Below are 15,551 nucleotides of genomic sequence, written 5' to 3' on the forward strand. Positions count from 1 at the left end.
TCAAATCCAAAATAAACTCTTTCTTTAGATGTTTCACACATTCTTAGTAACAAGAAGTAGAAAGCCAAAACCGTTCTTTCCCAAAAATTAATCTCACCTAAAAATATTCCCCTTCAACTTAAACCTTATTTGTTTCATGAAATCATGACTATCATTCCCATTTTGAATTTGCAATATTTCAGTTTGTTCGATTTCATAGTTATACAGGGTGTTTGGTAGCTGGGTGCAAACCTTTAAGGGGTTGATACACTAGCCCATGTAGAACATATTCATACAAACATTTTTATTTTCTAGCGCGTTTTTGATTTTTAAAGGAACTTTTACGATTTTTAGTACAAAAACCCAAAATTGGTCAATTAAATGCTGATAACTTCGAATCTTAACAGAAATGTCCGGTTTTTTAAATTTATTTTAGCAGTCTTATGTGTCCCCAATCGTACTAAAGTAGTTTGAAGCACCATTGTGTCCAAAAAAGTTATGTACAGAGCATTTAAACTTTACAAAAAAAGAAAGAAAATAAAAAATCTGACCTTTGATGCCAATTAAAAAAATAAATAAAATACATACGGGAGTTCTTTCACCCGACCCCACACAAAAAAATCCAACGGAGTCAGGTCTGCGATCTAGCAGGCCAGGGGATGGGTCCCCGTCTCTCCCGATCCAGTTGCCAGGAAAACAGCGGTTCAGGTGTTCGCGGACGCTTACAGCCCAATGTGCTGAGCATCCATCTTGCTGAAATGTGATCGGCCTGTCCGTGTCCAATATTGGCACTTCGGCATCATAGAGTAACATTGACAAGTCGTTTATCATGAATTCGAGGTAATTTTGTCTATTCAAATTGTCAGGCAAAATGTGTGGGCCAACCAATGTGCGTCCGATGACCCCAGCCCACACATTTATTGAAAATTGTCTTTGGAAAGAAATCTGAAACAAAAATGCAATAAAATTAGTTAATTTAGGTAATTAAACACGTGTTGAACATGGGTAATAAAATAATAATAATAAAAATCATTTATTTACCTGTTTTTTCCAATTTGGATTGCTGTCCTTATCAGCCCATTCATGAAGGTTGTGGAAATTAGTAATTCTTTCCCTGGAGAACTTCGATTCGCCAGTTCAGAGGATGGACTTTAAGAACCACGCGTCGTCAATATCTGCGTTTAGCAAAAAACGACAGAAGCGTATTCGTCTCGCCGGATCCGTTTCCTCCAAGCCTTGCACACCCGTGCCGTGAAACGGATATTTCTTTACGTTGTGCATCGTACTCCACACTTTCCATATCGAAAGGTTTAAATCTCTCGCTACAACTCTGATGCTGGTGGTAGGATCCGCTTCGAAGGCTGCGAGAATTTGCTCCTCAACATTGACATTATGTCTTCCTGGATTTACTGCAGGTTCAGCATGATGAATACCAGATTCAGACAGCCTACGATATGTGTTGGAAAACACACGGACGTTAGGCACCCTGCAATAAAATAACTCATTTTTAACGTCTTTTGAAGGTGAAAATGGCAAAATTTAACTACCGCTACAATTAGAAATTAATTTACCTGCGGTTCGGGTAACGTTCTTGGTACAAACGTCGTGCCAGAGATGCGTTACCATCAGCTCTGCCATACATAAAAATGATATCGGCTTGTTCATGACTCGTAAACTCAGCCATGGCAGCACACACAACAACAAGTCCAAAATAAACAACACCTGCAGGAGCGAAAGGCTACAACTGAACACGGTGAATTACAAAAATGGGGAACACAAAACCAACGTCTACTCGCAACTCGGCAGGGCAAAGCAGTGACTAGAGAACTTGTTTGGCCAACCAAACCGACCCGGCGATGAGTCCAAGATGATTACTCAACTCAGGTACCTAAAAATTGATAAACTCAAAAGCACGTTTATGGCCCTAGGATAAGGTCTAAATCATAACAACAGAATGCATTCTGTTTCAGGTCAAATTCTTTGTTGTAAAATGCCACCGGCACCGGCCTTTGTTCAGTTTTCTCTTCTTTCAAGTTGGGCTAAGTTTCTTATCATTCCATGTAAGTCTAAAAATAATATCACATATTGCTTTAGGATTTTCGTTTAAAGGTTTTTGAGCTGAATTTCATTTGAATTACTTTTTTTAAAATTTTTCAAATATCCATATTTACGACCTTTAACTGGTTCAGGTACCCTAATTAAAAAAGTTTAAGACTTAGCTAGGTAAATGATACCTCAAACGAAAGAGCAATAACTAAGCATGTTTTCAAAGGTGTCTGAACACCTGTATGTATTTTATTTATTTTTTTAATTGCCATCAAAGGTCAGATTTTTTATTTTCTTTCTTTTTTTGTAAAGTTTAAATGCTCGGTACATAACTTTTTTGGACACAATGGTGCTTCAAACTAGTTTAGTACGATTGGGGACACATAAGGCTACTGAAATAAATTTATAAAACCGGACATTTCTGTTAAGATTCGAAGTTATTAGCATTTAATTGACCAATTTTGGGTTTTTGTACTAAAAATCGTAAAAGTTCCCTTAAAAATCAAAAACGCGCTAGAAAATAAAAATGTTTGTATGAATATGTTCTACATGGGCTAGTGTATCACCCCCTCAAAGGTTTGCACCCAGCTACCAAATACCCTGTATAATTCAGAAATAGATATAATAGACTATTTTCTTAACAAAAAGATTTCTGTCTGGAGGTTTGATCTGTGTTAAGAGTATTGGTACATTGGATGTTTTTTACCGCTTGAGACTTTGTTCACGAGATAGAGCTGTTGGTAATTAACAATATTTTTCTCAGACGTAGGTTTCATACATGCAGTTGAGCCACGTTGAAATTAATCGAGACTAGACACTTTGTTGTTTCGGACGGATCTTTCCTTCACCGGTCTGTAGGTCATCTACTCGAATAATTTCAGCATGGTCCTGCTACTGGCTGAAAGAGAAACTTCTGTGAGGTATCTTGCATAATTATCTGTGGGATATGATTCAATATTCAGCGTGGTATTAGCCGTGGAAATAGTTGTTTTCCGGCAGGCATTTAGTAGAACGTACGGTGTAGGTAGTTGGGAAAGATGAGTACCTTCATTCAAAAAACAATTTGAACATCAAAACAGAGATTGATAAAACAATCAACAATCTTTTGTCAATAACAAAACTGTACATAACGTTGATATGCAATAAATCGTTGTGTTGTTCCATACACCGGTTACAAATTCTTCAGTAGTAATTGAATTTACTAGACAGTGAAATATATTTTTTAATTTCAATATTCAAGCATCATTTGCCATAGGTATAGTTGAAATATTTTTCCAAATTTTGGTTAACATTTATGCAGTGGAGTTTCAACAATAATATTCGAGGACCAATGCTAATTATTAGTTAAAAATACTGAAGGATTATTACTCGAATTCATTCATTATTCTGTTGAAATGTAATGTGCAAATCCATAATTTTGCTAAGCAAATGACTCAAGTGTTTTTTTTATCTCAAATTATTATACACGAAAGCATTTGAAAGCAAAATTTTTAAAATGATGGAACAGCATTAATTTGGTCAATTGTGTTTGGTGTACGAGGGACATATGTTGAGATTATCTCCAGAAAAAGGAAACCATAATGAATTGAGAAAACTTTATTTCAAAATCCAAATTTCAGGATTCATGTCAAAGTTCCGAAATATTGTAATATTTCAGTTTTGCACTTTCCATTTAAAACTGTTTGCGAGGCAATTTGAACAGACAGAAACACTTTTTGCCAATTTTGAATTGTACATTGTAACATACCAATCATTTAAATTTCTATTTCCAAAGATCTAGGCAGTCTGGATCAGTACTCTGTGAATCATAGCTAAAATTCTGACTGCTATTTAAATTCCATATCAATTGTTCAATTTGTTCATTTTATTCATTTTACGGTTTGGCAGAAAAACTAGTGTCAAGTATTCTTCTTCTTTTATAATATATAGTGATTAACGTGAAGTGAGAAATGAGGATATTTACCCACGATTGCGACGATGTTACATTCAGAATCGGTAGACATGCTGTGTGCATGCTTGAAGGGATTGATGAAACAGATGGTAACATTGCCTGGATTTCGAACAAAGGATGAACTTTTCAGAAGGATTTTTTCTGTGCCTCGCTTCACATGAACAGGACGTAGTGCTGATCTAATTGGTGATTTTGATAATCACCAAGCAGGAAATATTACAGCTTTGAAGGTATTAACGTTAATATAAAAGTAAATTACATTCAGTCATTTTCTATATTTGTTAATTTTTACAGTTGTCAGAGTTTTTACAACAGTTTTTTTCTTTTTTATGCTAAGTTTCTGCCAGGCATATTAAGACAATTTCAGTCGATATCAAGCTTGTGGTCGACTTTTTAAATGGATTAATCTAGTAGAATTTCAGTGATTATTCGAATTGGCCTTATATTTGAGGAAAGTAATATTACGTAGATCGATAAGCGTCTAAAACCAATGACATATGAAATAGACCGAAGATATTTTTTTGCTAGTTGCCGTCGCAGTTTCCGACAAACGATTAATAACCAGAAATAAATGGGTAATAAAAAGTTGATTTATAGTTTCGAAGCAATCTGGCACTGGCTTTCGGATGGGATAATGTTGCCAATATCCAGCATTAAAATTAACTTAAAGGGGCTGGAAAGGAGGGAAAATTCGAGGAAAATATTGAAATTATACTGATTGCGGTTCAGCTAATGTCTTTTGTTCGGCTTTTTATGGGTCTGTTTTTCGGTCGGGTGGAAAATTGAATGATTTTTTAAATTGTTCTCTCAGATACAGATTGAATGAAGAATTGGGTAACTTTTTCGATGCAAATTCATCCTCATAAAAGATTTATTTTATTTTAGTATTTCTGGTATACAACCACGTTTATGCTGATGGGTTTCAGTTACTTGGAATCGATATGAAATGTAAATTTTGTCACTGTGATCTGTCTGTTTAAAAAAATATGTTTCCCCGTTAACCAGCTATCGCACCCCTGCGAACGACAACCCTAAGAAGTCGAAACTTATGCGAGCCAAGGATTAACGAGGTCTTACCTTTCAACGTGTGATTCCTAACACGAGTTGGATGATAGCAAGTGGAAATCGATCGCCTGGGGCTTCAACCACCGACCAACACTACGATCAATTCGAGTGAGTGAACAAAGCACGTGGAACCCAACGGCTACCGACCGATCTAATGAAAATTATCGCAGCTACTATTGCAATAATAACTTGCAAAATTTTATTGGAAATGAACAATGTAATTTTTAATGACCTGAAACCTAAGTTACAGTCGTGCTAATATTTAAACTTTATTTTCATTCTATAATGGAGATATTTCAAGATTGCCTGAAAAATCAATTTCCAATAATCATCAGACGCTTCAGATAACTGTATTTACATAGGTTTAGACTATTTTATCTCCAAGTGAAACAATCCTTCCTTAGTGAGACAAAGGATATAGGATTAATAGAAAACTCAAGCCGCAAATAGAAAGATCTGTTAAAATCTGTTATTCCGTTAACCAGCTGTCGCCCCCCCCCCACGAACGACAATCTCAAAAGTCGAAACTTGTGCGAGATAAGGACTAACGAGGTCTTACCTTTTATCGTGTGATTTCTAACCTGGTATTCCGCGTATATCTATTTAAATCCCCAAAGATTATTATCTACGCAATGTTCAGGTCTGCATTATGGTAATAGGATCGTGACCGGATTTTTAACATAAATTGGTAGATAAAACACAGGTACATAAAATTCAGATACTTCAAGTTGTAAAAATATATAGAAAGCATTGAATGTGTAGATTTTAGTTAGTATAGACACGCCTAAAGAAGCTATTGTATACAGAAACAGTTGTTGCTTTTTCGTAAAACTATTTAGTTAGAATCTCAAAATAAAGTCTTTCTTGAATACGTTATGGATTTTCATTTAAGTATCGTCCGATTACATCACCTATAATACTTATTCAATTTGAACGTATTTGCTTCTTTTCAGAATAAATAGTTTATTGTACAAGTGAGAAAAACGATATATTTCTCAGTCGCAAATCAAGCGAGTGAGAAATATGTCATTTCTACTATAATTTTCATTTTGTTAGCTTTGGTGTTGTCGATATAAGATTCAGCAACATTGCTGGATTCCCAACCCCCATGGCGTTTTAAAGTTAAAAGATCTGCCCCTGCAATAACAAATATAGTCGCAGATGACCTTCGGAAACAGTGGCCAGTATATAATTCAGGATTTGGTAATTGCAAAAATTCGCTATTTCTTTCGCCATGGTGCCAAATTTATTTATCCCCTCAGGCTGTTTCGTACATTTGCTATTTTTTGTAATTCAAAAGAAAAACGTGTTCCATTAGTGCATGATCGAAGCTTCACATATTTTTTGTAAATTTGATAGAATTCTCCTAGGACTGTGAAATTTCTAGAGTATCGGATAATTTTATTAAAAGGGCCGAATTAAGATCTTCCATGTCATCAATTTTTAATTTTCGAAGTTCATCATAACGGCATGCCCCTGTAACACCAATAGATAGCTAAAGCAGCCTGAAATTAAAACCAAACATTAATTTTTCGATAACAATTTAAAAATTTTCAATTCATACCTTTATCAGCAAATACTTTTCATCAGGTGCATCTTTTAAAAATTTGTTGAATTTCTTCAGAAGTTAATGTTTTTGACTGTTTTGAAGCATATTTTTCAGATTTGCATTTTAAAAATGCACGTAGTTTTACGTATTTTGATATATCAACACAGATTTTAATAATTAAGGTACTCCTCAGCATCGAGTACTGAGACCATAATGTTGATGATTTCAATCTTCTTGACAACTCCTCAAAATAAACTAACAAGGTATTTTCGGAACAAGAATTTACCTTGGCTTTCATTTTTCAGTCCATAAAGTTTCTGTAAGCCATTTCATATTTTTCTCTTGATGTGCTTGGTAGCAAACATCTATTGCTTTCTGAAGTATTTCTGGATGTGTATTTTCCAATTCTAAATCTTCGTATTCCGTTATATTCAATATTTAATAAATCTGAACTATTTATATTATAAAAATTAACAATAAAACTGTTTTCGTTGGGTAAGTTGTCAGCAATAATTATGCTGTGCTTTGGTTTTGTTGTTATAGAAACGCCGACAATGGGCTACTAGGATATTGCACGCGAATCGTCGGCGTAGCGTTGTCAACATGGAGGACGTGTCATATCAATCTGACATTTAACAATTTATGACTGACTTAGGTTATCGTGATAACAGTGAGAAATTATTTCTCACTGTAATGGCGGATATTTCTCGAGAAATCTTGTTTTGAATGTATGAAACCGATGAGAGAAGTGGCACATTGTATAGCATCCGTTTTTCAAACTGTTGTTTTTTCATTTGCATTCAGAAAAAAATTAATTTAAGGACAAGTAGACAAGGCAAATTATAAAATTAATTTAAGACACTCAAAACGCAGGTATCTAGAACATGTAGATACCTGTATCTATGTATGTGTATACCTGTATCTCTATACTTGTATTCTTGTATGGTATAAATAGGAATAGCTTTTTAAGTATGATTAGTTTATTCTTCTTATGATCACTTGGTGATCGAAACACGTGTCGAGGTGTTAAAATAACGATTTGGTGTTGGGAAAAAACTCCAGAAATATTCATTTTGTTTAATGCGTCATTGTGACATGGTCGATCCCTATATTTGATCAAGTACTACCAAGCTATCCCCAATGTAGTGACTCTTTAGAATTGGTATGGCATTCATCTTGTCATTGTTTGGTGTGGATGGTTATCTCACGTGAAGGTGATGTGAACTGGCCACCGAAATCGTGCGATTTCACCCCGTTAGACTTTTTCTCATAGGGTTTTCTTAAGTCGCATGTGTGTGTAGTTAAAACATATCATTTCCGAGATGAAGGTTTTGTGTATGTGGTGGAACACAGTCGATCTTCAAACGACTAATTTGTTCAGATCTGTCCTGCACTAATGAGTAGTAATGATTCAAAACCGGTCCCTAAATGATCACTTGATTGATTGAAAGTAAAAGTTGGCCACTTTCATAAGTCGCAAAAAATGGAAAAAATGCACATCCATTTTGTAACATTAGTTTAGGACAGTCACCTTTGAATTGGCCATTAATATTCTTCATTAGATGCAATCTATATTTTCAGTATCGCAGAAACCCTTCCCGAAGTTTTTAATGAGACTAGAATCTGAATCACTTGGTGGCGGTATTCTTTTCCGGAGAAAAGTGAAGGAAGATCCCAGTTTTATGATTGTTAAAAATTATGATTCGTCGTCGACTGAAAATGAGTGCGAAGTCCCACTTCTGAAAGTTAGTTAACCTTATAATATACGAGCCGTTCCCGGACGATAAGTGCAAGTTGACATTTTTAATCAGGCCGTTCTTCCTGCGAAACGTTCGTTCGGTGATGAAGCTGCAATTCCAGACGCCGTTAAATTAATCATTAGATTTTAATTTAGCCCGACTGTAACTCCAGTAATTTACACGTAGTTAAGTGCGGAAAAAGTCCGGAGTGGAAATGAACAAACGACGATTTTTTCTTCGCCGCCCGGCTTCGGCAATTAAATATCTAATTAAAATCATCCACTATATCTTTACTGTGCGATGAGACGTTGCCCGCTCTCTTGATGGTGACAAAACTTATGCTATTTTGCTATTCAATGAATTTTAAACCCCTCGATGTTGGCTTCCAGATAATTATTTTTATTTCAATTTCATTGGAGACGTTCAAATTGTTTGTTTGGAGATTGGGTTATGAAAATGAGTGACAGATGATTAGGTTTGAGGCTTACAACATTTGAACATGGTGCTGTTCAAGTAACACTTTGTTGTGAGATTTTGACTGGACGGTTTACAAAACTACAACACATTTTCCGCTACACAATAGTTTCCTCAAACGTTTTCATAGTGACTACATTCCACCTAATTCATGATTTTATATAATAACGGTTTGAATCATTTCCCTTTTTACCCAGGTAATTTTTGTTAATTTCACTTGAGTTTAGGTGAAAACTAATTGATTTTTTTAACGTCATATTCATTGAATGGACATTGTACAATTTGAGCTTTTATAATAACAATTCCAATACCATGACCTACTCACTAAATGGTTAACAGAAAAACAGATTTCAAACAGAATTCTACCTAAGTTTAGGTAAAAACTGATCAAAATCTTAAACCTCATAAAACAAAATTTTTATCGACTTTTTAAATGAGCTTATGATGAACTAAGTAACTAATTTCCACACCAGAAAACATAATCCCACCGCACATAATCCCACCGCACTAACATATGCCAAAATATGACCTCATCATATGGCACGAACAAAGTCTTATCTAACAAAAAATTTTTCGATCCTGCCGCACCACATCATCGCCATTATTTCTTCAAACGATCACAGGACTCCATCTTATCGAAGTCCGGACTACCTTGTCTCAATTTTGAGACAAACCTAAAACATGAAACACTTCGCACACTGGTGCAACAATTGGCGAATCAAAATTTACTCTTTCATAACACAACTAGTACTTGTCCTAGAATATCCAGTAAAGATTTTAATTCCAGACTTCCGGTAGAGAATCTCTCGCTACAGGATTCGGTGACTTATGTGGGGGTGACTTTCACAAAAACCCTCAGGTGGAAAATCGATGTTTGTTAGGTTCTATACAGAGTCCGGAAACGAGTCAATGTCCTAAAAGCACTGAGAGGCAACTACGAAAAATGCGTTAAGGCCTCATGACCCTGGATATATATCTATGGGGAAATGCAAAAAAGGAGTTTATCGAAAGAAACCAGAAGATTGAAGAATAAAATATCACAATATACCTAAGACCTATCTTGTACTAAAAAGCCATTATCTACTGTGCCATCTCTCCTGTGGATGACTCCGTTCGTTGGCGCTGTTTTTGGCATCCAATAGCCAGAATTTGCCAATAATTTTCCTTGAGTGCTGTTCTTACTAATCCTCTCTTTTTTGCATTAAATCATAAACACTCGATAACACCTCATCTAAGTGAGGTTCCCGTTTCCGAGGAAGAATTCCATTGTATAATCAGATCTTAATTTTAATCTAATCATATAAATTTTAAACAGAACAATTTCACATCATAAACTAGAGTACACTTGGTACTCCTAGTGAAAAATTTTAAGCTTTCTACCACTTGTCAGTAGTCAGTCTGTATAATTCAAAGTTCTAACTTCGAACTCGATCATTTGAATCTTGCACACACGAGGTCTACGACCGTCTGACAGAAAAATATATATAAAAATATATATAAAAAAAATTTAATCATTCAGAATTGTATATGAATTTTCATCTTCACCAATGTCTCTTCATTTCTTCTTCATTATTAATGTAACCATCCTCACATAAGATGTAAGTCATGAGCATGTAATATTTTTTTTCTACACCCGTACTCTAACAATACACTTATATGACCATAATCCGTTTCATAATGATATCCATTATGATACAGATTTTTCATAACGATACAGATTATCAACTAATAGAAACCCATAATTTTTCAATCAAGAATCCTGTTCCTTTGTTTGTCCTAGATTCTAACCTAAGTAACTAATTGCTTTATTTGTCAAAATCAGTTTTCATATTACCTAACTATATTATCAAAATGTCTGAAAACAGCGGAATACCATCGACTCCAAAATTTTTAAAAGATCAGATTAATTACAGTTGTTATATTCAATATAAATATAATTAGAATCTTTATAGTTTTCATATATCCATGATAATACCATTAAGTTTGTGTTTTTTAAAAAAAATATGAGTTAATTACTGTAAATGTGTTCAATACAAATATAATATTCATAGTTTTTCATTATTTATCGGGTTTAGAAAAAATAGCGTATGCAACTCTCATGTAATGGTTATTAATACACTCGCATATACCATACAAAACTTGCCTTCGACTCGTTTCGTATCCCGGTTAATGCTCGTGTCTTAATAACCATCATTACATGATCGTTGCATAATATACTATTATTTTACTGTACAACTTATATTATTGTAGTTTTCCTGGTGATGGAAATAAAGTTTTCCGAAAGCTTGAACTAACTTATAAGAGTACTCATTTACTTGCTGCAATACAATAATTCACATATTGATTTCAATCTAAGAGCCACCGATAGACAGCTGTTTCAGCCTATTGGGCATCGTCAGTTCGTCAGTACCGGACAGGCGATCCTTGATTGAAGGCAAAATATGAATAACCAAGAAAAGTACTTGATGAATATAACTGCGTAAACGCAATATTGATATAGGTGGTTCCACTTATGTATCACATGCGTTTACGCAGTTATTTTCTATCAGTACTTTTCTTGGTTTTTCACATTTTGTCTTCAATCGAGGACCGCCTGCCCGGTACTGACGATGCTCAATAAGCTGAAACAGCCGTCTACCTGTGGCTCTTAGATTGAAATCAATATGGGAATGATCAGATTAATCAACAATGTTTCTTTGAATACATCATTGGAAGCAATCAATGAACGAAATTTCAATTGAATAAAGTAATATTGTCACATGATTTTTTCATGAAATTCAACTATTCTCTGTCGAATGAATTTTACTGGGAATTTCAAATGCAAATTGAATATTGTGTATGCGTCGTGTATATACAAATTATAAACAAATTGAATGTGTTATTTTAATCGTTATCGTTTTTTTTTCATTTATTTGTATGAACCAGTTCGCGTCAAAGTAAATCATCTTTCTTATTGAATTTCTCTATCAATATTGGTAAGAAATATAGAATAGTTAACTTATCACACGTCTCTCTATTTAGTCTATCTTGTATTTCAGTGACACATCTGCCAATTTGTTGAACACATTTCGCTTCATTTCAATTTGGATATAGCACTAAAAACTTGAATGTGAATGCTACTTTGATGAAATACAATATACAGGGTGTAACTGAATAACTGTAACACATTTGAGGAGGTGATTCCTCATCGAAAAAAATATAGGATGAAGAATAGGATGAAGAAACGTCATTGGAGCATCCCTTGTTAAAATACAGCTCCTTAAAGGGGTACATGAAATTTTTATAACAATTTTTCTCACAAGCACTGAAAAAGTTACAATATTGAAATTAAACTGACGTTTTGTACTACTGAAAAGACACTTAGCCTGTAATTTATTTGGTTTACCCCATGGTTGTAAGGGGTGGAAAACGCAACCCCTAAAATTTATTTCCAATGTAACTTTTTGTCTTATTATTTGTTTACCATATTAAAATTCATTTCCGATAGCCTGTTTCATTCTAAACAAAAAATGTCTCTTGGGTTTTTTGCCCAAAATAAACCAGTTCGCAGCAAAAATTATTTTACGAACAACTACAGAGATACATCGTCATGCGAACTGGATTTATTATTACCATGGGGTAAACCAAATAAATTACTGGCTAAGTGTCTTTTTGGTAGTGTTAGTAGAGATATATCGTCATAAATGCGAACTGGATTTATTGTTATTTTGTAGTTAGTACCTGCATTAAACGATTAAAGGGTAATAAACAAAACTAATATATTAATAACAAAACACACAATATGTAGAAATCATAGTAAATGTTCGAAATGTCTACCTTCAGACATTACGCATGCGTCTAGACGTCGGCGCATTGAGTCACGTATTCGCTCCAATATTCCTGGAGTATCTCTGATTACCCTGCACGCATCGATGATGCGGTTTCTTGAGTCCTCTATATCGCGAACAGGAGTACGATAAACCAAATGCTGTAAATGGCCCCAAATAGAGAAATCGAGAGGATTGAGATCCGGACATCGAGCGGGCCAGTTCTGTGGTCCTCCTCGACCTAACCACTGATTTGCATATGTATCAGTTAAATGCTGACGTGCTACTTGACTAAAATGGGCGGGAGCCCCATCATGCATAAAAAACATATCCCTTCTGACGCCCAAAGGAACTTCCTCCAGCAGTACTGGATGCACTTCCCTTAAAAATTGAACGTATGCCTCACCATTCAATCGAGAAGGTAGAAAATGAGGCCCAATTAAATCTTCCCCAATAACTCCGAGCCACACGTTAAGAGAAAACTGTTCTTGATGGTTAGTTTCGACAATAGCGTGAGGGTTTTCATCAGCCCCTATGTGGTAATTATGAAAATTAATAATCTTGTCCCGAGAAAAACTACATTCGTATGTGAATTCTATCGTCTTCAGTAAGTCACAATTTCTTCTAATCATTTCCAGCATCCAATTGCAAAATTCAAGACGATTCGGAAAGTCTCGCGGTAACAGTGCCTGTACTCGTTGCAGATGGTAAGGGTATAAGAGTTGTTCCTTTAAAATTCGAAATACCGTCAAATGATCAACATTTAGCTGGAAAGCAATCTTTCTAGTACTGGTAGTAAGTTGTTCTCCAATCAAATTAAGTACTGCTTCCTCAAGTTGTGGTGTTCGTACTTCTCGATGGCGACCACAATTCTGCGTTCTTTTGTCGCATGAATTCAATCATATTCTCGTAATCGTTGATGAAGTCGAGCAAATATTCTATGTGAAGGATGATGCCGTTGATGATACATTTCAGCATATCTTCTAGAAGCTTCCAACCCATTCCCCTGCGACAGACCGTAAACGTAATGCATATCAGCCTTTTCCTCATTTGTGTATGCCATTTTAATAACATGTGAATTATTAAAGTAACAAATTAAGAACAGAACAACAACACACAAACTGACAGCGTCATACCAATTTAATAGCGACCTACTAGATAGATTAGTTTCGATTTTCGCATTTATGACGATCTATCTTTGTAGTTGTTCCTAAATAATGTTTTGCTGCAAAGTGGTTTATTTTGGGCAAAAACCCCAAGAGACATTTTTTGTTTAGAATGAAACAGGCTATCGGAAATAAATGTTTAAAAGGTAAACAAATAATAAGACAAAAAGTTACATTGGAAATAAATTTTAGGGGTTGCGTTTTCCACCACTTACTACCATGGGTTAAACCAAATAAATTACTGGCTAAGTGTCTTTTTCGTAGTACAAAACGTCACGTTACTTTCAATATTGTAACTTTTTTAGTGCTTGTGAAAAAAATTGTTATACAAATTTTATTTACCCCCTTTAAGGGGCTGTATCTTAACAAGAGATGCTCCAATCAAAGTCCTTTATATGAAAGATCCTATCTTTTTTCCGATGAGCAATCACCACCTTAAATGTTTCACACTTATTTAGTTACACCCTGTATATTGTTTATCTTTTCCATTTCAACAAATTTCTATCTCAAAAATGATTAATGGTATATCAAACTGAGTAGAAAGGAAATTGTGAGCTGTATTTCAATGAATGAAAGACTTTTTTCTGTGGTATAAGAAGAACGACATTTGTGTCGTTAAAACGCATGTGTATTTTTCACACTCAATTGATGTTTTTTATTTTAGTGCACTAGCTATAAAGAGACGTAAGAGTGCAAATATTTGAATAGGTAGGAAACATTGAAATGAAAAAAATATTCATCAACTTTGGCTCCTCAGATTACTCTTACCCAAAAATCAAATTACCACATCTAGTATCTTCGTGATTCCACATTATCAACCTTTCTTCAAACACCTATTAAAATTTTTTATGATAAGCCAAAACCCCTACTACCCTTTTTGACAAGTTACAGTTTACGAGCCGTGTTTCCTACCACGCAAAGATATATCTATAGGTAGTAACCTTACCCCGGCACATATTCAAATGAGGTCTGTGTATCTTATTTGCGAAGAAGACACAACAGGAAAAGGGTCCATTAAAATTTCGCAACAATAACATTCATAAGATACACCTAAGAAGGGGAATTAGAAGCTCGAAGTTTGGACATAAAATAAAGTCAGATAAGTATCAAAAGTCGTATAACTAATAATTATTTCCGTGGAATATTCAAAAGCCTCACGGGATAAAGTGGTTTTGATGTGATTCCATACTTTTCGCACCCGGATTCATATACAGGGGGTGCCAGATTAGGCTTTCGTATACGAGTTTTGATGGAGGACGTCATAGTACAGTAGAATTGATCAAGAAACCCTAAATTCATTTTTAAAAGTTAAGTCTTGCAAGAATATTGGCATTAACAACAGGAGTCAACAACAGGAGCCTATCGCACATTTGTGGTTCCATTCAGGAGACCTACCATTTTCTGAATACACCAAACATTATCACGTAGGCAGCACCAGCTACCTGCTTGACTTCTGGGTCCAGGATATTAATATGAAAAAAAAGTTTGTCGAGTGTGTATGGATAATTAATAGAACAGCACTATAAAAAAAGGGGGGTTAGTAAACCGTGAACACGTGTATCAGCGCGGTGTTGTTGACTTTTTTTGTTGACGTTATTTTTAGTTTTCGGCAACCAAGTGTTGCCCATCTTTGCACTTGGCTGCACCGTGCTGATCAGACCAATGGCCAGAAACACGTGTCTGTGGTTTGCCCTCCCCCTCTCCCTGTTCTATTCTGTTCCGTTATTTCTCCTCTTTTTGATTCAGGTCCTCCACACACTCAAAAACATTTTTGCT

General features: G+C 35.0%; 2 protein-coding genes across 2 annotated transcripts in view; one reads left to right on the top strand and one right to left on the bottom strand.

The window, feature by feature from the left end:
- Positions 1-15,551, top strand: part of mbo (Nuclear pore complex protein Nup88) — a 288,902-nt gene that overhangs the window by 32,710 nt on the left and 240,641 nt on the right. The gene's annotated exons all lie outside the window — the stretch shown is intronic.
- LOC141487005 (uncharacterized) lies at positions 1,131-1,673 on the bottom strand. Its single transcript, XM_074185698.1, has 3 exons — positions 1,551-1,673; positions 1,195-1,465; positions 1,131-1,154 (listed from the first exon to the last, which is right to left on the bottom strand). Exons 1-3 carry the CDS (start codon positions 1,661-1,663, stop codon positions 1,131-1,133), a joined length of 408 nt encoding a protein of 135 aa, XP_074041799.1. The 5' UTR covers positions 1,664-1,673.

Source organism: Leptinotarsa decemlineata, unplaced genomic scaffold, assembly GCF_025532065.1.
Source record: "Leptinotarsa decemlineata unplaced genomic scaffold, Ldec_3_MD MMD2_tig00078346_RagTag_RagTag, whole genome shotgun sequence".
Classification (NCBI taxonomy): Eukaryota; Metazoa; Arthropoda; class Insecta; order Coleoptera; family Chrysomelidae; genus Leptinotarsa; species Leptinotarsa decemlineata.

Coding starts and splice junctions, on each gene's coding strand:
- LOC141487005 (XM_074185698.1), bottom strand. CDS start 1,663: ATGGCTGAGTTTACGAGTCATGAACAAGCCGATATCATTTTTATGTAT. Junction 1,466..1,550: donor GAACGTTACCCGAACCGCAG/GTAAATTAATTT, acceptor ATTTTATTGCAG/GGTGCCTAACGTCCGTGTGT. Junction 1,155..1,194: donor GCTTGGAGGAAACGGATCCG/GCGAGACGAATA, acceptor TGCTAAACGCAG/ATATTGACGACGCGTGGTTC.